We start from the raw sequence: 23,198 nt of genomic DNA, 5'->3' as shown, positions 1-23,198 counted from the left end.
TATTTCAGAGTAATAATACTTCAAGGCAATATGGTTATAAAAAAAAAAGCTACTGCTCGCGTGTCCAACTCTACATTTCTGTTGTGTTTTGAAGAAAACAACAACTATTATTATTAGTAGTTTGTATCAGAAGTTGTTTCACTTGTGTCTGTCGATTAAAAAAGAAACACAGAAACCTCATTTACTACGTAGGGGATGCATTGAGAATAATCTTTACGTAATTGAGTAATTAAAAACGTTAATCGTTCAAGTGTTGTAATTATATACAAGTGTCCCGAATTTTAGCCTTTTAATATATGTACGTATAGGAAGTATCATTAATAATAATCGTAAGAATTTTGAATCTTTTTACGGACTTACAACACTAAAATCTGGGAGATGATTCAATATGGCTTTGCTGTAAAAACAAACCTGAGAATTAGAAATGCTTAATTACTTTTACATCAGTAATATACGTTGGCATAAATGTAATATCTTATTATTGATTTTCTTTGCAGGCCGTGGTGATATTGGTGGAATTGAGAACGAGGCTTTAGATTTCAGCCAATTAGAAGAGTACATAAATGATGAAGATACTACTAACTTGTAAGTTATCTTTGCCTCTTGTGACTTCATTGAATAAACAGATAAATATTTAAAATATCAGAGAATACGATTGGTTGTTTTAACCCTCTTGATTTCGTTCCTTATTTGTGTGTGTGTTTAACTAGGTGAGACAAACCATAAGTAAGAGTCGCGTATAAAACAAAATGATTAATGATAAGTCATTCCAGTGAACATTACTTTAGTTTTATAGGTTTCTTCATTCGGGTTTGATTTTGAGCAACTAGAAGAAAACCTTTAAATCATGTTTGTGTGTTTGTTAAGTCCTTCAGTCGACATCCACGAAAAAACGTGCGATAGTGAGAGAACATTTGTTGTGTTTGAATGAAAATATGGTACAGTCACGATCAGTTTATTATTAGTTCACAACAAAACTTCATGATGGGGTTAAAGCCAGACGCGTTCTAGATCGTGCAGTAACCACGTACGGAAGGTGAATTGCCAAAATTAATCCCGAGAAGGAGAGACGTGTTGGTAAGAGAAAGTACCTGGACCACACCTTCGCCTCTCTATATATATACATAATAAAGTGAAAGCAATACCACCACCCTCACCTCATATTCATGACTGGGAGGGGTCGGAACCATTGTTTAGATGACAAGAAAGATTGTGGAGGTCAGCATGTTTAGAAGGTCACAAAGAAATACGAGTTGATTTCGAATCGTTTAATACTGTTTATTACACCTTAATCGCAGGACTAGCAGTAAAGAACCGGTCGCTTTAGGTTTAATCTACATAAATATGGAGATATAAAGAAGCAAACCTGTAATACAGGACATGCATGCTTGTCGTTTTGGGTTAGGTTCACATATTAAAATATTTTATCAAATTTAATCTTTTTAATTTCATTTTCTGTTTTCATTTCTCGTTTCATATCGTACGTCCCAAGTCTGGGTATCTTTGTTGCCGTAAAAATACTATTAGAACGTTGTAAAGTCTCTTCTTGCGTGTTTAAATAAGAAAAACAAAAAATTCACCAACTGTTGCATAGAAACGGGTTTGGCGGCTAACACATTAATATCAACCGTGTATATTAATATACTCATTGTTTTGCGCTTTAACCTCAGTGTTGTAATGCGTTTTAAATTCGGATAAATACGAAGATATGTGTTTGCAGAATTGCGAATATTTAAGAAATGCAGGATGTTTGTTGAAGTAAGAAATCAGCAGGTACAACGTTTCGTAAACTTCTACCAAATCAAATCCAATTTGACAATTGCATTTGAAAAATGTTTCTATACACTAATTTCGATGCGCAAAGTTTAAGAAGGGGTGAAGGTTATTCATATAAGGGTGTTTTTATACACGAATAACCTCGCTGACTTCTGAAAAAATGATTGTGGCTATCTGCTGTGTCCACCGAGGGCAATCAAACCCCCGATTTTAGCGTTGAGCGTATATAATGACATAAGCTCAAGTATTACCAAAATATTACAATTAAATTTTTTTTTTCACCGCTCCTTTCTCTGTTAGTATTTCGTAAAAGGATACGGCAGAGGTTACAGTATGCAATTACTCCTATCAGTTTGAGAGAACATTCTGTTCTTGTGTAAAGACAGGGGAAAATATTTTGGACGTAAATGTGCCGGCAACAAGCCATAAGTGATATTCATTCTTTAAACAGTCTATAGAAAGAAAGTTTTCTCTCTCAATTAAAAAAAATATATATATTGATATTTTGAAGAAACGAAAAGAGAAATTCCGTGTGATATATTTTACCTTAAGTCATCTGAATCCCCCACCCCAACGACTCAGATGTAAGATTGAAGGCTTGTGACGCTAAGATTCGGGGCTCGATCCGTGCAATGGATTCAGCGCAGATAACCCATTTGCGTTAAGGTAAACTGATGATATAAAGGTTTAATTCTTTGCCTTCTTGTTACATTTAGAAAGATTGTTTTTGCGTTAAATTACTTTAAAGCACTGTTTTAAAAAAATCCATGAAAAAAAATACTAAGTTCCTTGTTTGAAAAGTAATTTTTCAGTGTCGAATTGTGAAACCATTTCGCGTTTAATTTAACACCCATTATTATCGTAAAACAAATGATTGAGTAAAACGTCACTGTGAACATTGTACTTCTGAACGTTTTCTTCCTTGAGCACTGATATCAGATCTGTATTTGTAGTTTAGACCACTTGTAGTTCCCCATTTAGAGTCTTACACTCCTCCGTAGTGCCAAGCCCGACATGGCCAAGTGGGTTAAGGCGTTCGACTCGTAATTTGAGGGTCGCTGGTTCGAACCACCGTCACACCAAACACGCTCGCCCTTTCAGGCGTGAAGGAGTTATAAGGTGACGGTCAATCACACTATTCGTTGGTAAGAGAGTAGCCCAAGAGTTGGCGTTGGGTGGTGATGACTAGCTACCTTCCCTCTAGTCTTACACTGCTAAAGTAGGGACGGCTAGCGCAGATAGCCCTCGTGTAGCTTGGCGCGAAATTAAAAAAAACAAACAAACAATCCGTAGTGCCTGTTATTTACTTATTTATATACTTTAAACAGTGGTTAAAGTTTTGCACTATTAATGTTGTGTAACTTCATATTTAGGCAGTAGTGAAAAACGATCTTATCCATCAAGGGTCAACAAGAAGGTCAGTTATATAAGGTATTTTCCTTTCCCGATATTTCTTCCCCATCCGGAAATTCACACACACACAAAGGACACTATCGTAATAATTTGCGTATTAAAGAGCGTCAGAAGTTCTGTTACGGGAATGTATAACTCCGCCTTATCATGCATGGTAACAGCACGTAGGAAACGTAGTAACACAGAGAAGAAATCATGTGCCTAGATAAGCACTTTGGAAATATTTCATGAACTGATTTATCGTGGACGGCATATACATATAATAAAGGTTTGTAAAGGTTTTTAGCTATCAGAAACAATGACTTGGATAACAAAGTTTATGCATTAATGTTGAATAAGCTTGGATATTTTTTTTAAACAATGCACTAAGTTAATTGAATTAGTGTCTAAGTATCACGTGCAAGAAATACGTTTTTGTGCATTTTTATTTCGTTGTTTAGACCGGACGTAAACTATTGGTTAGCGTGCCGAAACGTGAATCCGAAAAATTTATGATTCGTTTTCTTTTGTCGCATATTTGCATTATTTTAATAATAATGTGACAATTTTGACATATTTTTTTCAAAATGGTAGAACATTCTGATCACGGGAATCAATAATCTAGGTCTCTGAATGATTACAAGTATATCTCAAAATGTTGTTGGCATATGATCCTAATATAACATTATGACACATACTACTGTTTATTTATACAATATAACAATCTGAATGAAAATTAGGCCTAAACGTGTAATTGTCTTAGGTTCAGTTTTCAGAAAATCAACCCTTTGCAACTATCACCCTTCATAATAAATGGTTGTAGCTCTAATGTAGTTTTGCCCGAATATCCAAAACAAGCAACATTTTTCGTTGCTTACGTTTTCTTTCCAAATTTCCTAATTAAAACTACAAGAATAACATGAAACTTGAAGTGTAAAAAATTCACGTGGAGGAAAAAAACTGCTGAAAAGGAATGCCTTTATATGGAGTTATCAAATAACTTTTTAAATATTGGGTAAACCTACAGTGCATGTAAGAAATAGGCGAGTACATCTGAAAAACGCAAGTGCAGAAAACTATTAGTGTTAAAATGACGTAGAAATGGTGCTATAACAAACACTAATAGTAGGTAATAGAAACTATTTGTTTGGCCTTGATTTCGCGCAGTTTAGCAGTGTAAGACTAGAGGGAAGGAAGCCAATCATCACCACCCACCGCCAACTCTTGGGCTACTTTTATAACAACGAATGATGGGATTGACCGCCATATTATGACCCCATCACGGCTGAAAGGGCGAGCATGTTTGGTGTGACGGGACTCGAACCTGCAAATTACGAGTCGAGCGCTCTAACCACCTGGCGATGCTTGCTTGAACTTGTGAAAACGTTATGAATTACGAATTAATTGTTACTTTTGAGACGTTTCAATGAAGTGCTTTAAAGTTACTAGAAACAACTGTTCGATACATTGTTATGTTATATTACACTGACAATACGAAAGGGGTGTTACGTGATCGAAAGAAAACCTTTTAGCCATCGATTGGTAGTATTATAACAAAGCCACATTTGGCTATCTGCTGTGTCCACTGGGGGGATCGAACCCCTAATTTTGGCCTTGCAAGTCCGTAAACTTATCGCTGTCCCATTGGAAGACGTAGACATCGAATAAAAGTGTTTCTTTTTAAGAAACTGCACGTGACACGTTATTCCATTTACAGTGGAAAGAAACGTATTTCTCGTTTCATCAAAATACCATGTGTCTTGGTGTTTTAATACCAACAGACCTGACGTTTTTATATGTCAACAGGTCTGGTGTTTTGAAATTGAAAGCATAACAAGAGGGAATCCTCAATAGCCGCAGCAGTTGAAATTCTTTTTGGCGGGATTAGAGTAAATAAATCTATGAAATCTTGGGCGTGGTCAAATACATCAATTGAAAGGGTTGACCACCCCTCTAATTAGATATCAAATCAGTCATGCGGTGACGGAGCTTTGAACTAAAAGTTTGTAGTGTAAAGAAAAACAACAACCTCAGAGCCATTCTATGAGCTACTATGCCGCGGCTAAAATTTCAAACCTTTGTCGTGACTAGTAAGTTTGAGGGGGGCTAATGTATCACGTCATTCCTTAGGCTTTACTTATTCTTAATAGTATGGCCTATTAGGTTGACAGCAGTAGGTCATAATTGGGAAACGTGGCACAATTCAAGAGTACAAGGTCTTTAACTATTCCGTTAGGGGCGCTGAATGAATCACATAATAAGTGAGGAGATTTTATCAACGTTTAAAGTAGTGTGTAGTTCCTCTTACATTTTATGTCTACACTGTATTTGTATAGTGATAGTTTATCAAGGTGATGACGTTCCATAAATTCTGAACGTTTTAGAATACCGTCAGGGTTACTTGAAGCTTGAATACATAATAAGTAGTTCATTAAAGTGTTGAAGATTAGGTTGTTGTTTTTCTTTGGATTTATACCTCGTGAAAACGTGAAATATTTTCTTCACTTGATAAACTTGTGTTTATTCCGTTTCATTGTCACGCTTTATCATTGTTCAGGGAATTTGTGTAATTTCATTGTTTTGAAATATAGGAATACAATAACTAGCATGTTTTATCTCATTTTCTATTAATGACTCAAACCTCACGAGCATCATGCAGCTGATAGGGAAAAAAACGTCTGTCAATGAAAACATGAAATATAAAATTGTATTTTTGTCCGAGCAGCGTAGTAACTAACTTGTAATATATCTCATGACGAATGGTCTAGAGAACAACGATGGCTGCTACACAGGTCACACTTGTTGTAATATATCTCATGACGAATGGTCTAGAGAACAACGATGGCTGCTACACAGGTCACACTTGTTGTAATATATCTCATGACGAATGGTCTAGAGAACAACGATGGCTGCTACACAGGTCACACTTGTTGTAATATATCTCATGACGAATGGTCTAGAGAACAACGATGGCTGCTACACAGGTCACACTTGTTGTAATATATCTCATGACGAATGGTCTAGAAAACAACGATGGCTGCTACACAGGTCACACTTGTTGTAATATATCTCATGACGACTGGTCCAGAAAACAACGATGGCTGCTACACAGGTCACACTTGTTGTAATATATCTCATGACGACTGGTCCAGAAAACAACGATGGCTGCTACACAGTTCACACTTGTTGTAATATATCTCATGACGACTGGTCCAGAAAACAACGATGGCTGCTACACAGGTCACACTTGTTGTAATATATCTCATGACGACTGGTCTAGAAAACAACGATGGCTGCTACACAGGTCACACTTGTTGTAATATATCTCATCACGACTGGTCCAGAAAACAACGATGGCTGCTACACAGGTCACACTTGTTGTAATATATCTCATCACGACTGGTCTAGAAAACAACGATGGCTGCTACATCGGTCACACTTGTAACAAATCTCATGACGACTGGTCTAGAAAACAACGATGGCTGCTACACAGGTCACACTTGTTGTAATATATCTCATGACGACTGGTCCAGAAAACAACGATGGCTGCTACACAGGTCACACTTGTTGTAATATATCTCATGACGACTGGTCTAGAAAACAACGATGGCTGCTACATCGGTCACACTTGTAATATATCTCATGACGACTGGTCTAGAAAACAACGATGGCTGCTACACAGGTCACACTTGTTATAATATATCTCATGACGAATGGTCTAGAGAACAACGATGGCTGCTACACAGGTCACACTTGTTGTAATATATCTCATGACGACTGGTCCAGAAAACAACGATGGCTGCTACACAGTTCACACTTGTTGTAATATATCTCATGACGAATGGTCTAGAAAACAACGATGGCTGCTACACAGGTCACACTTGTTGTAATATATCTCATGACGACTGGTCCAGAAAACAACGATGGCTGCTACACAGGTCACACTTGTTGTAATATATCTCATCACGACTGGTCTAGAAAACAACGATGGCTGCTACACAGGTCACACTTGTTGTAACATATCTCATGACGACTGGTCCAGAAAACAACGATGGCTGCTACACAGTTCACACTTGTTATAATATATCTCATGACGAATGGTCTAGAAAACAACGATGGCTGCTACACAGGTCACACTTGAAACGATGTTTAAAAACAGTTACAGAGTACATGCAAATTCATTGACCATGAATGTTTGAGTGAGACTAAATGCTAACTATCGATTAGTATTACTCGAGCGACTCCAGTTATAGAAGTGCCAGGGAAAAGGAAAATGCAACCACTGAATCGTGAAATATCAAAACACGAAATAAATTAACAAGCTGGTCCATAGGTGCGAGCATGTTTTATTGGTTTGTTTTAGAGCGACGTCACATTGGGCTGTATGCTGTGTCCACCGTGGGGATTCGGGGACCGTTTCACGCTCGTCTGCTACTCGCACTGACAGCGAGGTGATATATGTTATGTATGTGTGTGTTACTGTCTTAAGTCAAAAAATTACTGAAGAGAATAATATTCTTTAGATTAAACATTGATCGCTACACATAAGAAATCCTGCAAAAAAAGGTACATATAGTAAGTGCCAAGATTTTAAAGTTCAATAGGATTATATAGACGTGGAGGTTTGGGTTTAATTGTCTTAGCTATCAGTGAGAAATATTCTGTATCGTGTATTGAGTGTATATCGGATGCAATTAAAAACTCATAAACGCGCTACCAAAAGCATTCATTGTATGAGCGACGATTCCTTCACTCTCTATGTAGACATCTACTTGTCAAACAGGAAACAGCCTTCAAATAAACAACAAATTGTACCTCTGACTAGATACGATCGTCAAAGTAAACTGGACGAGTTTTTCTGGTGACTAATATTTCTGGTGCGGTTGCGGAAGGACTATTTGCTGTCGCAAAAGAACTAAAAAATGAACAGCAACTCCTGTTTATACTTAATTTCCAGTGTTTCAGTTCCTTGACCTCCTTGGTTCCGTAATTAAAGTATGAAAAATAATTTTGAGTGCTGTATGTTCCTCAATCCCAAAGAAGTGATACTTGGATTTAATAAGCATTTTAATTGTAACTCACGTTTTAATTTTGTTACACAGTCCTTTCTTCACTCTAAGAACTGAGAATTATATTTGAGTCTTTTGTCGTTATTGTTTGTACGTATTGCTTTGTTACTTGTACATTTACATACTTCTGATTTCAATTATTTGGTTACAGGAATTAAAACGAGATTATATAACTATGAGATATGTCTGAACAACATTTAACTTAAAAACTACAAGTCTGTACACATTAACGAATATAGATGCATTAATTTAACCCTTTTCTGGTTATACCGAGTGCTGACAGACGCTTTAAACATTACCACCCACCGCCAACTCTTGGGTTACCCTTTTACCAACGACTAGTGGGATTGATCGCAATTTAAAACGCCCTCACGGCTGAAAGGGCATGTTCGGTGTGACGGGAATTCGAACCCGCAAGCCTCAGATTACGAATCGAGCACCCTAACCACCTGGCCATACCAAGGCTACGGGAAGAAAAAGAACAAATCTATACAACATAAGCTGCATCCCAAATTATTTCCAGGTATAATGTCGAAAACAATTTTCTCAAACGTTTTAAGGTATCATACATGATAGTGTATAAAGCAGTCCAAAATCCTTGATTTGGTGTTTTGATATTTTAAATCTGTACCAATGGGTTAAACGATCAAGTCAAAGACTTCAGCTGTCCTTGTTTTACAACTGTTGGCACCTACATGTAAAATCTTAATTCAGTACTGGGATTGATTGACGTTTTTATAACACAGCCACATTCAAGGGTGTGTGTCGTGTTCAGTAGCACTCTAACTACCAGGCCACGCCTGGTTAATTTGTAACGTGACATGGCTGAGTGGGACATCTGGAAGAATACGTTGAAAGAAATAAACAGAAGTGACAGATGTAGTTAATTCTAGTTTACTCGTTACATTTTCTTTATTCAGTCGATACTCAGTAAGTACATGAGTATCGAGCATTAGAGCTAAGTAACGTGTACAGTCTACACCAAGGTTTCCCAAGCGTGTCATCCACGCCTCCTATAGTAATTAAGATTTCGTGCCTTTTTTTTAAACGAGAGGAAGAGTGAGTTAACTAACGAGATTTGTTTTGAATTTTGCGCAAAGCTGCACGAGGGCTTAACTGCACTAGTCGTCCCTAATTTAGCAGTGTAAGGCCAGGGGGAAGGCAGTTAGTCATCACCATCTACTGCAAGCTCATGGTCTACTCTGATATTGGCCGTAGGAGTATAACGTCTCCACAACTGAAAGGGCGAACAAGTTTGGTGTGGCGTGGATTTGAACCCGTGACCCTCAGATTACGAGTCGGGCAAGTCTTCAAGAACTACTCGAAGCAATAAAAAACATAAAAAACAAAGCACCAGGTGAAGATGAAATACAAGCTATCCTTCTAAAAAAGGGCACTCCGAAATTGTTTGACCACCTAAATTCACTTTTTAACTTATCTCTATCCTCAGGATACATCCCAGTTTCCTGGAAGCTTGCAAATATATTAATGTTCCATAAGGAAGAAAAGCCAGCAAATAAACCTAATAGCTACCGACCAATCAGCCTGACCAGCTGTGTAGGTAAAATTCTTGAAAGAATAATCAGTAATAGACTCTTCACATTCTTGGAGATAATATCAAAATTACCAAAAGAACAAAATGGATTCAGAAAGTTTTTTGACAAACGACAGACCACCTAATCAGATTAACCGAAACCATAATAGATAGCTTCAATAAAAAAGAATGTACTGTCGCTTGCTTCCTTGATATCGAGAAAGCATTCGACACTGTATGGCACAATGGTCTAAGGTTCCGAATGAATGAAATGGAACTACCGCGAGGAATTATTTGCTGGTTATCTAACTTTTTGGAAAATAAAAAGTGTAGAATAAATGTTGAGGGAACATTTTCTGAATACTTTACTCCTGAAGCTGGTGTCCCTCAGGGAGGGGTGATTAGCCCTATACTCTTCATCATGTATGTAAACAATATGCCACTGAAGGATCCGAATCATGGGTTCTCTTCACAGTTCGCAGATGATGTGGCAGTTTGGAAAAGTGCCGCAACACCCACGATAGCAGCCACTAACATACAACCGCAACTAAATAGAATAAGTGAATACTGTCAAAAATATAGAATAAAAGTAAACACAGCAAAAACACAACTCGTAGTATTTACGAAATTGACAAAACACAAAAAACAACAGCCAGAATTATATATGAATGGCACACTACTCCAGACTGCCCCATCGGCAAAATATTTAGGTCTGATCTATGATTCAAAACTAACTTGGATCAATCATGTGAACGAAATTAAAAATAAAGTCTGGCGAAGAACTACCTATGCTAGGAGTGTAACTGGTAAAAACAGTGGAGCATCCACAGATAACATACTAAAAATCTATAAAACATATATTAGACCTGTAATAGATTATGCAGCTTCAGCATGGATAACTGTAAGCAATAAAATAATTAAAACCAAACTACAAACAATGCAAAACACACTCCTAACAATTGCATACAGAGTCCCAAGAACTATATCATCTCAGTTCATTGACAAATACTCGAACATACCAACCATACCAGATAGACTCCTACATAGTACAATAATGTACTTTAATAAGAATTGGATGAAAAACGAATTACTATGCGAACTAGACAGGTACCTCATACATGATGACGCTAGTCCTAAATATCTCTTCCCAGTTAATTTGTATTTTAAATATAAAAATAAATAAAAATATATATAAAATAATAATAATAAAAATAATAATAATAATAAAATAAATAATAAAAATATATATACATATATATATATGTATTAAACAATTTTTAAAAAATGCCACCAACAAACTTGACATTCTACTGATAGAATAAAATAATCACTATAAATGAGCCACAATACATGGATATTGCCCTGAAAAGGATCAAAATAATATTCAGTTCTACAATTATAAATACCAATCCGACAAGAATATAAGTACGGGGAGGAGGAAGAGGTCATAGAGAACCTGACCCTCCAGGGTATGAACGTTTCTTATCCAAACATCGACAGAGATTCGAGTCGGGCAAGTAACGAGATCTAATGGTTTATGTGTCGTAGTAACTGCTAATTTCTTTCATGAAGTAAAAAAGATATTAAAACGTGGAATTTTGCATTATTACATTGTCAACTCTACCCTTATCACTTCCATTGCTAAGAGATCATATGCGGCTTCCAGTAAGGGTTGTGGTAGTGGACGCTCCACACTCTGGGAAGCACTGGTCTACACTAATGTTATCGGAGTATATAGCACCTTCTGGGAACCAGTCCCCCGCTGGTACAGCGGTAAGTCTACGGATTTACAACTCTAAAATCAGGGGATCGATTCCCCTCGGCGAACTCAGCAGATAGCCCTATGTGGCTTTGCTCTGTAAGCCAAAGAGTTTTCAATGATTATATTTACGAAGTGTTTTGTTGATAAATAGAAATGTGAGGAATAACATTCACGATGAATTCCGCAGCAGGGGTGGGGAAGTTGCACATTCTAAGTAATCAAATGAAATACGTTCTGTTGAGTTTCGGAGCATCTCTGCCGGATATTTTCCGAGACTCTAAATCGAAATTCCTAGGCCATTTGATGATGATGTTGACGGATGCCTTGCAATATCATTTATTTGCATGAAATATATCTCACTATAACACAGACCGTTAAGCTACTGATGACTATTTCTCGTTGACGATGTTATTAGATTAATTATATTTGTAATTATACGGAGATGCAACGCAACGGAGGAATATGGAAATCTGGAGTAATGAGAGAAGAAAAACAATTACCACCATCACCATACACGGATGTGTATGATCTAAAAGTTGTGTAATGGTTTAATCCATGTATGATCTAGAAGTTGTGTATTAGTCTAATCCATGTATGATCTAGTAGTTGTGTATTCGTCTAATTCATGTATGATCTAGAAGTTGTGTATTAGTCTAATCCATGTATGATCTAGAAGTTGTATATTAGTCTAATCCATGTATGATGTAAAAGTGCTGTAGTGCTCCAGTTCTTTTCTTTTTGAGTCATGTATTTCGCATTATATCTACCTAGTAAGAATTTATCGTGGACTTAAGTGAAATAAGTTATGTGTTGGGTCACAAAGTTTAATGATAAAAGCTGTTTTTTTTTCACTCGACAAAGATATATAGAATTAGTTTCTGATTCGTAAGCATGATAAAGCCCCCAAATACGTTTGTCAAAATACAAATCAGTCAAAGCTACGTAATCGCGTATGAGCAGTCGATGTTTGTGGTGTTTTTTTGTTTTTTTTTCGTAACTTACTGGATGTGTCCCATATTATTATCCTATGTTTTTTTTCTTTTTTATTGGTTTACCTACTTATTGCAAGGGTATTTGGTTAGTAATTGTCATTATCTTTAGAACTCCAGGCAACTCTTTTTGTTCGGAGCTGTTTACAGTAACACGTGAAGTAAATGTGTGCATTCGACCAAATAAAAAAGAGCATCTATTTTTGTAGGGAATTTATTTGATAGGTGGTGTGACTGAAACGGTTGTGTCTTTGACCGATATCAACTTGCACTGCCTTGTATGGAAGAAATATAATAAAAGCATTGCATATTTTAGATTAATAGTCTGAATGGAGTAAGTTGCACAACAGTGTTCCATGGTTTAAAATGATAACTTGTATAGGATAAATTACACAATAAATTGTTACATATGTTAAATTAACGGCGTGTATGACGTAAATTATACAAGAGTACTGCATGGTTTAGATTAACGGCCTCTATAGGGTAAATTACACCAAGAGATTTTTTAGATGAACAGCCAGTATAGGGTAAATTACACAAGAGATGTTTTAGATTAACGGCTTCAATTGGGTAAATTACATAAGAGGTGATTTAGGTAACGGCCTGCGTAGGGTAAATTACACAAGATATTATTTAGATTAACGGCCTAATCGTGCATTTAATATTAGAAACAATAATACATACGTTAGATTAATAGTATTTAGGGCGGAAATGTCGAAAGCAGTGTTGTAATAGTCTGCAGTGGATTAACATATATCGGAATTAATTAACACGTTTCCTTGTTAGATCAACACGTTCAATAGTTTAAGGAAATTAAAATATACAATATGAAAGTTAATTATTTAATGAATACATTCCAGCGTTCATAAGTATTCCAGAGCTCACAATATAGATTGATTAGTTAACCAAAATATTCCAATATTGATAAAGAAGCCATATTCCACGATATAAACGTTCATTGGTAGATTATTACACTCTAATGTCGATAAAGAAGCCAGAGTTCACAATATGAATGTTTTTTAGTAGACTATTACATTCTAACGTTGATAAAGAAGGCACAGTTTACCGTATAAAGGTTAATTATTAGCCTAATATATTTGAATATCTGTCAAGAGGACATTGGATTTTCTTTTTCTTTTCAAAACTAACTCTCTTTAGCTGTATAAGTTAAAAGACAAGCGACAGCTTACAAGCTAAATTAACCTGGTTGAGTTCTGGTCTAACTTTATTATTAACATGAATACAAACATACAAACTCTTTCTCACTGAGGCTGTCTTTAGTCTCAGCAATGTCCAATGTTTCTTCGCTCGTTTCGTGTTCTAAATCAATTATATTCCAATGTTAAGCATAGAAATTATATGTGTTGCATGAAGAGTTTTCGTGTTCTCAGATGTTCGTAATGTCAACAATAAACCAAAAGCGGAGAACGTCTATTCTGTTGGTATCTATGACAATATCGATGATTAGAATCGTAAGTTGCTACGGAAACGTGAAATAATTAGAATAAAATAAAAGTCTTGGTCACACAAGTCCTTGATTTTGTTTTTTAAATCTATACCTTATTTGTGATGTTGTAACGTTGTTTCACTGTTGAACAGAACGGCCTTGCTGTCTGGGACTGCTGAACCGAAGGAATGTGACGTCACAAATATCTTTACAGATATACGTGCTCTGAGGTCGAGAATGTAGATAAAGCGCCACCTGTTCAGCATTTATTGGTTTGTGGAGAAATATGGCGTTGAAGTGAATGAAGTCATTGTATTAACTGTCCCTCAAGGTTTATTACGTTATAACTCTTTTGCCGTGTTTTTATGTTGTTTTCTTTACAGTATCCGTATCAAATTAGAATTTATTATTTCCCATGTTAATTAAATCAATAAAAATAAAGCTCAGTCATTGGATCCTGTCAACACTACAATAAAAATAATACAATACACCAAAGAAACTTAACAAAGAGCTAGTTAATCAGCATGACTTAGCAATACGGTTAACCTGGAAAACTGAGTCATACATAGAAAACAATTCAACGTGAAGCAGTTTCTTTGTTGTCACTGCAGCATTACAATTAATAACTATGCTTAATTGTAATACATTGTGCTCTGTAGCGAACACCTGCAGTGGACAGTATAATAAATAACTGAATATGTTTTCGTTTCATCCATTTTCTCAGCTCCAGAAGATATTGGTAAGCCGTGATAAAAATAAGGACAACTTAATGGTTTGTGTATTTTACTTTTAACAAGTTAACATCAGCTAAACTTGGCTTGCCTTACTTATAGGGGCTTTAGTATAAGATAGAAGAAAATTTCGAGGTAAATTGTTTCTTTTCTTGTTTATGTTTTGCAGAAAACTAATTCACGTGTTTCTGTTTATTGGCGTCAACTTCTTAACTTTTATGTTAGGAAAAAATTGAGATTTATTGATCAATATATAGGTAAGTTGATGGTATCTAAGATTAATTTGACAAATTCAGTGATTTTTATGTTTTATTGTTAGATCTTATTTTAAATACCTTCACTTTATGTCTTATTGTTAGATCATACTTTAAATACCTTCACTTTATGTCTTATTGTTAGATCTTATTTTAAATACCTTCACTTTATGTCTTATTGTTAGATCTTACTTTAAATACCTTCACTTTATTTCTTATTGTTAGATCTTACTTTAAATACCTTCACTTTATGTCTTATTGTTAGATCTTACTTTTTGAATGTATTATTTTTGATATTTATAATTGGATTTCAATCGTAAAAGAATCTTTGTCTAATCATAGAATTACCGATTTGTTTCCGATGGACTTCATTGGATTTTTAAACAAATTTTATAAAGTACTTGTGGACGAAAACTCTTTGTGGATCCGTGACTGGTAATTATATTCCAATAACATAGGAATCGCCCAAAATATGTGAATAAACGTATCATTAATATTGAAAGAACTTCCTGTACTTACTGTGGTGCTTCCTGTGTTTTTGTGTACACACCAAATGCTTTCACTCAGGATTAACTAACTATTTACACTAAGTGTTATAACAGGCAAAAACATAAAATAATTATTTAACATAATTTAATATATGGACCCCACCGGTAATGAGCGTTATATAAATAAGTGAGCAATTTGAGAAATACGATTTTTCCATCATACGTTCAATAATTATTTGTGTTTCTTTGTTTGGAATTAAGTACAAAACTACACCATGGGTTCTCTGTGCTTTGTCCATCGCGTTTATTGAAACCCGGTTTCTAACGGTGTGGGTCCGCATACATGTCGCTGTGTTTTTGGGGAGCATTGTTTGGGCTTATATGTGAAATCATGTAGCCACTCTAATAAATTATTACTTAAACTAAATAAATTAGTTCATTTAGAATATTTTGTTTACGTAATAACCTACACGTTTATAAAAGTGAGTTTTTAGTGTTTCATCTGATGTTAAACATTTTCTACTGCTTAACATTACACAATTTCGTAAAGTATTTTGTGATTTTATCTGGAAAGTTAGGGTCTTTATATGACCGCTAGAAGTCACCTTCAACATCACCAGCTTCATCTCTAAGAATACTGTATTTTCCACCGCTAAACATAAGATAATTTTGTAAAATATTTTGTGATTGTGAGTAGAATATGGGAGTCTTTATATAATAACCGCTAGGGGCATCTCCGGCACCACTTTTGAGACTGCTTTTGTTTTTAGTGGAAATTATGTGATATTGTTTAACGTGACCCAACGTCCTGTCTTTTTTTATATGTAAATTACTTTATCTGTTTTGGACTCAGAACACTTATCAGCCTAAAGGTTAACATTAGAAGCACTTTTGGAAACTAGTAAACATCTGTAAGCAGGCTTACAAATAACGTCATGTACAGTTGTCTCTTTGGAACTTGGCACATTTTAAGTCTCCTGACCACGAGTGTCACATATGCTGAATGAATAAAGAAATAATTATGTTCCTCATTTTCTACGGGTGAAAATGCCCCCTCTAACCCCCCCTGCAAACGTCATTGTTCGTGACTTAACAAATTAGCAAAAAAGTAAAATAACTAATCCTGTAGTAACTTTATATGGGATTAAAACTGTTATTGATTTGATCGATTTATAGCAAAATATTATTTCACAGAAACTAGGCCTTTCGTAACATGTAAGCCAATCTTCAACTTTGAAACAAGCCCTTTGAACATTGTATTTAATACATTTATTGTCAAACAATAAAATATACAATTTTATAGAATGTATATATAATGGTAGACAGGCAAGAATGACGCACAACAGAATGTGCATTCTGTGAGAAAGGGAGTGACAAAATTGTCACGCGACAGTGCCTCCCAGTAGCACACCGCTAGAGACCGGGTTTCAATACTCATGGTAGGCAGAACACAGATAGCCCGTTATGTAGCTTTGTGATTAATTCGAAACAAACAAACAAAACAACGACGGAAACGGCCTATTGCCCTATTCTATGGGAAGGTGTAATATGTATAGATAATTATTTCTGTGTTTAATTCAAAGGGAACTTAAGTTATTTCCTAAAACTATTATTCATGCTCCATCTCGTTTCGATGGCATAACTGTAAGCTTGAGGGCTTATAACGTAAGAATTAGGGGCTCGTTCTTGCACCAATCACGACGCAGACAAACATATCGTACAAATGTCTGCCAAATCAAAACTAACAAATTAATCTGATTCCAAAATCGTCGCTAAAACTAAGAAATGTTGATAGCGGTAAGAAAAAGAAATAATTGTTTAATTGTGAATTAATTTTTAGCATTTTAACATTATGACACGTGAAAAACTAGTGGTGGTGTTTTATAACGATGCTACTTTACGTGTTTTCTTCCTGCCCCTAAATTTTTAACAGGTTGAACATGAAGCCAGGTAAAGATGATTCATTTGAATGATCTTTAAGTCGATGAATTGCTTTTCATTGTAATTTGTACAGTCGTGTTCACGAGATAACTGGCCCGGCATGGCCAGATGGTTAATGCACTCGACTCGTAATCTGAGGGTCGCGGGTTCGAATCGTCGTCGCATCAAACATGCTCGTCCTTTCAGCCGTGGGGGCGTTATAATGTGACGGTTAATCCCACTGTTAGTTGGTAAAAGAGTAGGTTGGCGGTGGGTGGTGATGACTAGCTGCCTTCCCTCTAGTCTTACACTGCTAAATTAGGGACGACTGGCGCAGATAGCCCTCGTGTAGCTTTGCGCGAAATTGAAACCAAACGATATCACTTTTATTACTTTATATTCTCAAATACCGGAATAATTCCTCATTTGATGTTGTGGTTCTCTCTTATATTTCATAAGTTTGAACATAAGGAAGGAAGCAACTGTGTGTATTTTCTGTGAAACAAATAGTGTTTTTAAGTGATCAATGACAAATACTGATATTATATGTGTTTGCAATAGAGGAGGAGCCTTGCGTAGCCTATTGTTTAGAGCGTCTGATTCACGATTTTCACGCAGGTCGTGGGCTGCATTTTCTTGCAATTTGCTTGGTGCGTGACATAATTTCTCTTTTTCTACGTACTACCACATTTTACGTCTTCTGTGCTGAGAATGAATGATCTTCGTTCGCCGTTCCTTTCAGTTGTGGGGTCGTTTATAAAGTGACGTTTAAAATTCCCCCTGTTCGTTTGTAAATAGTAACTCAAGAGTTGGCAGTGAGTGGTGTTGAATAGCTACCGTCTTTTTTATCTGTCATTTTAAAATTAGGGACGGCTGGCGCAGATAGCCCGGAAGTTCGTTTGCGCGATGTTTAGTAAACAACCAATAACAAAGCAATACTGTAAAACGCAAGAATGGTTTTCTTTAAAGCGAACAGCTAACTGTAACAATAATGTGTACCTGCCTTATAGAAAATAGTGCCTTTTACTTTGAACGCACCTGATTCCAGTTAGATACGATTAGTTTGCCCACACTGTTGTGGATCTGAAGATTTATGGTTCGTGATCCGTTGTCGAAAAAACACCTTCTGAAGTAAGCGAAAAATCAATGCATTGTAAGTGTTCAGGATGTAAACTGCACTACACCTAATTACTTATAAAAATAATTTAATTTAATTGCTGACTGTAAAATAAGTAGCTTTGAACGTAAGGGAAACCAGCAATGGTAGTCGTTTTAAGATGCGAGAGAGCACCTGGATTACTGACCTGGTAACCGACTGAATCTCATTTGGATTATTGAGCTGGTAATCGACTGAATCCCATCTGAATTATTGAGCTGGTTACGGATTGAATCCAATCTGAATTACTGAGCTAGTAACGGCATAAATCCCATCTGAATTATTGAGCTAATAACTGAATACCGTTTGGAATATTGAGTTGGTAGCCAAAACTAAATCCCATCTGGATTATTGAGATACCAACTGACTGAATCCCTTAGGATTATTGAAATAGTAACTAACCAAATCCCTATTATAGAGAACACGTTAGTGTTTGTTTTGTTTGTTTGTTTTTTGGTGATTTACGTAAATCGCATAAAGCTACAAAAGACTCTTAATATTTTTAAAGCGAACATTTTCTTGAAGCTATCGTCGAATAAACTCTTTTTTCACGATACACTGAAAATATTATTTTGATTTTTTTGCATTTCCTCATGCCCCCGCTAGTACAGCGGTAAGTATACGGACTTACAACGCTAAAATCAGGGGTTCGATTCCCCTCGGTGGGCTCAGCAGATAGCCTGATGTGGCTTTGCTATAAGAAAAACACATACGCATTTCCTCACTGATGACACAGCTTTTACTTTGTTGACATTTATGACATGCGCATGTGCATGTTGAAAGTAAAAACGCCTAATAACTACCATTACTTAGGTTGTTAATAAAACTTTAAGCCATCTCGTCAATATTAAAGTAAGCTGTTCTGATCATAATGGTTCGAGGTATTATTAAGCTGTAACTTAGTATGATAGTTAACACTGTAATGTTACGTCTGATTAGCTTGAGCGTATCGGCTCCACTGTTTCATAAAGTACCTCGGTGTTAAAAGCGCTGTGTAATAAATAACTAGTTGAGTAGAGTTCATGTGTTCCATCAGAGCTTTCACTCCATAAAGATGAACGTCATGCAGATAAGAGGGAAGTTTGAAAACAAATATTTACGAGAGAAAACGAACCGGGCATGAATTAGTGGTTAATATGCTGGAAGGTCCTTGATACGAATCTCGTTATTCTCGACACTACTGCAAAGCTATCTGCAGATGTAGCAGTCGAATCTTGATATTAGGTTATGAGTATCCGCTTAGGGGCGAGTAACATTGACTGTTTGCCTCCATCTAGTCAGCAGTTGTAACTTATGAACTTTAGAGGTATCTGGCATGGCTGGTTATGAACTTTAGAGGTATCTGACATGGCTGGTTATGAACTTCAGAAGTATCTGGCATGGCTGGTTATGAAATTCAGAGGTATCTGGCATGACTGCTCATGAACTTCAGAGGTGTCTGGCATGACTGCTTATGAACTTCAGAGGTATCTGGTATCGCTGGTTATGAACTTCCGAAGTATCTGGCATGGCTGGTTATGAACTTCAGAGGTATCTGGCATGGCTGGTTATGAACTTCAGTGGTATCTGGCATGACTGCTCATGAACTTTAGAGGTGTCTGGCATGACTGCTTATGAACTTCAGAGGTATCTGGTATGGCTGGTTATGAACTTCTGAAGTATCTGGCATGGCTGGTTATGAACTTCAGAGGTATCTGGCATGGCTGGTTATGAACTTCAGAGGTATCTGGCATGGCTGGTTATGAACTTCAGAGGTATCTGGCATGGCTGGTAGCCCATGTGTCACATAAGGCACTAGTTACGTTAAAACTATGGGAATGACACATTTTATATTTGCGTCTTAAGACCGTTTTATAAATAAATAACAAGGAAATACAGAATGTATGAAAAGTCCTTTACTGCATATATAGTTGACTTTCACGTGGACAGAAGAAGTTTTGTTTGTTTGAAGTTAAACACAAAGCAACTCAAAGGGCAGTCTGTGCTCTGCCCACCAAGGGTATCGAACCTGATATTCTAGTGTTGTAATCCACAGAAATACCGCTGTGCCACTGGGGGGCGACACAAGAGAATAACGTAAGTAGGACTGGTGAATTAACATGTTTAATTTAAAACTGCTAATCAAAAACAAGCAGTAACCAAAAGTCAATGATCAGTCGAAACTGTAAAATCAACCACAACGAACATTTTGTTTTTGTATCACACTTATTCACAGAAAACAACAATAATAATAATTTGTATTTTCCCTTTTATTATTTTCTCGCCACCCCTACTGGCACAGCGGTATATTTGCGGATTTACAACGCTATATCAACCACAACGAATATTTTGTTTTTGTATCACACTTATTCACAGAAAACAACAATAATAATAATTTGTATTTTCCTTTTTATTATTTTCTCGTCACTCCTACTGGCACAGCGGTATATTTGCGGATTTACAACGCTATAAATCGGGTTTCGATACATATACTCCTCTGTGGCACAGCGGTATGTCTGCGGACTGACACCGCTAGAAAGCTGTTTTCAATACCCGTGGTGGGCAGAGCACAAATAGCCCATTGTGTGGCTTTGTGCTTAATTACAAAAAAAAACACATTTTTTTTTTTGTTTTAAAGTATTGATAACCTTTTAAGTAAATAGTTGTAACCTACTTATAGAACTCACTCTCTCATCAGATGTCAGGTTTTAACAAGAACTGTTGTTATGTTCATTATGGAAAGCTACTCAATAAACTATCTGCACTCTATCTGCCTTAGGGACCCGAACATCGCGTTTTAGCGTAGTAATTCCATAGACCTACGGGATCCGGCATGGCCAGGTAGTTAGGGAGCTCGACTCGTAATCCAAGAGTCGCGGCTTCGAATCCCCGTCACACCAAACATGCTCACCCTTTAAGCCGTGGGAACGTTATAATATACCGATCAATTCTACTATTCTTTGATAAAAGAGTAGTCCACAAATTTGCGGTGAATGGTAATAACTAGCTGCCTCCCCAGTCAAAACAAACAAGCAACATTCTGATCTACGGAGAGATAGCAAAAAGAACAACAGCCTTTATTACACTATTTATTATATTTAAAATATAAATTATTTAAATATGTCGACTTGAAACACTTATAGAAATAGGAAATATTCTAATTTGCGTCTCATACACGTTGCATACTTAAAGTCAATTTTTAAACACCCCTTTCTTGTGAACATATAATTTCCTCTGTCCCGTGATTCTCATCTCTTGCTTCCAATATCTCTAACTCTCGTATAACAATATCAACAGGTTGCTTTTTTTTGTTTAATTTCGCACAAAACTACACAAAAGATATCTGCGCTAGCCGTCCCTAATTTAGCAATGTAAGACCAGAGGGAAGGCAACTAGTTAACACCACACACCACCAACTACTTTTACCAACGTATAGTGGGAGTGACTACCACCTTATAATAACCCTATGGATGAAAGAATGAGCGTGTTTAACGGGACGGAGATTCGAACCTTCGACCCTCAGGTTGTGAGTCAAGTGTCCTAACACCTGGCTATGCTGAGCCATTGCATCAAGTTAGCATCAGAATATCTTGTGTGAATGTGCACATGTGCACTGTATTCTTCTCTTTGAACTTCTTAACAAAGACCTCGCTTGTTTTCAAGTGCATTACAAATTTTGAATTAACTTTGTATGAGATCCGTTATTTTAAGCATATTTCATTATTTCCTAAACGATAAATACTGGGGGATTGAGCCTGGGTCAGTGGATAACGAACTTTGAATCTAAGGATTCATGATTTGCAGCTCAAATATTTGGTCAGACAAGAGTAACCCGAGAGTTGGCGGTGGGTGTTATTGACTAGCTGCCTTCCCTCAGTATATCAGTTCAAAATATGGGACAGCTGTGCATAAGTATTCCTCGTGTGGTGTTGCAGGAAGAATGAAATAGACAATTAAATATTGGAGGTATATAATTTATATCTGTATGTTTCGTTACATATCACTGTTGTTTGTCTCCTGAGGCATTGAAAGAAGAGAACCAAATCCTTTCATCATTTGAGACACTGGCTAAGTATACCCTTTATTTCTGATCTGAAGAGTTGGTAACTAGGCGTTGAACGCTTAAATAAAAAGGTGAAATTCAAAAAAAGTAAAAAAGGAAAAAGGTAAAATTAATCGGTAATCACATGGAGAATCGGGGAGATGGAAAAAGCTGTTCAGATATAAGGTGTTACAACACCTTCTGAAGGCGCAAGATGTTTCATCACGTTGTTACCTGTTGAAGGAACATGCTTTACAAGCTTTGACTTCATACCAAACTAATTGGGGTACAGGTAAGTATTAGGTATTATCACACACATGAAGTTAAGGAAGAATGATAGAATAGGGTTAGTCAAATGTCAGGGTAAGGCGTGTCATAATAAATATCGTGAGTTTTGGTAGTCCTTGTCCCGTTTCCCCCCAAACGCCTCTGCACTTAGATCGAGGATGTACTTTAAGCGTGACAGTCAAATCCCACTATTCGTTCAGACAATAATAGCCCAAGGATTGTGAGTGGGTGCTGCTGAGTAGCTGCCTTCCTTCTAGTTTATCAGTTTAAAAATCAGGGACGGTTTTGCCTTTGCGTAGCTGTGAGCGAATTTTCGAAGAAAAGGAAAGAAGTAACATGCTTTTTCGACATTGCGAGTTTGATTAATTAAT

General features: G+C 36.4%; 1 protein-coding gene across 9 annotated transcripts in view; it reads left to right on the top strand.

The window, feature by feature from the left end:
• Nucleotides 1-23,198, top strand: part of LOC143247371 (myelin regulatory factor-like) — a 351,121-nt gene that overhangs the window by 231,412 nt on the left and 96,511 nt on the right. For 8 of the 9 annotated variants that reach the window (XM_076495348.1, XM_076495341.1, XM_076495347.1 and 5 more), the window contains one exon: nt 498-585. In XM_076495348.1, coding sequence (XP_076351463.1) covers nt 498-585 — 88 coding nt within the window. Of the gene's footprint in view, nt 1-497; nt 586-15,300; nt 15,390-23,198 lie in introns of those variants that run through there. The other variant, XM_076495345.1, reaches the window with a different exon arrangement.

The sequence above is a fragment of the Tachypleus tridentatus genome, chromosome 3 (genome assembly GCF_004210375.1).
Source record: "Tachypleus tridentatus isolate NWPU-2018 chromosome 3, ASM421037v1, whole genome shotgun sequence".
Taxonomy (NCBI): Eukaryota; Metazoa; Arthropoda; class Merostomata; order Xiphosura; family Limulidae; genus Tachypleus; species Tachypleus tridentatus.
This window is presented reverse-complemented; position numbering and strand designations above follow the sequence as displayed.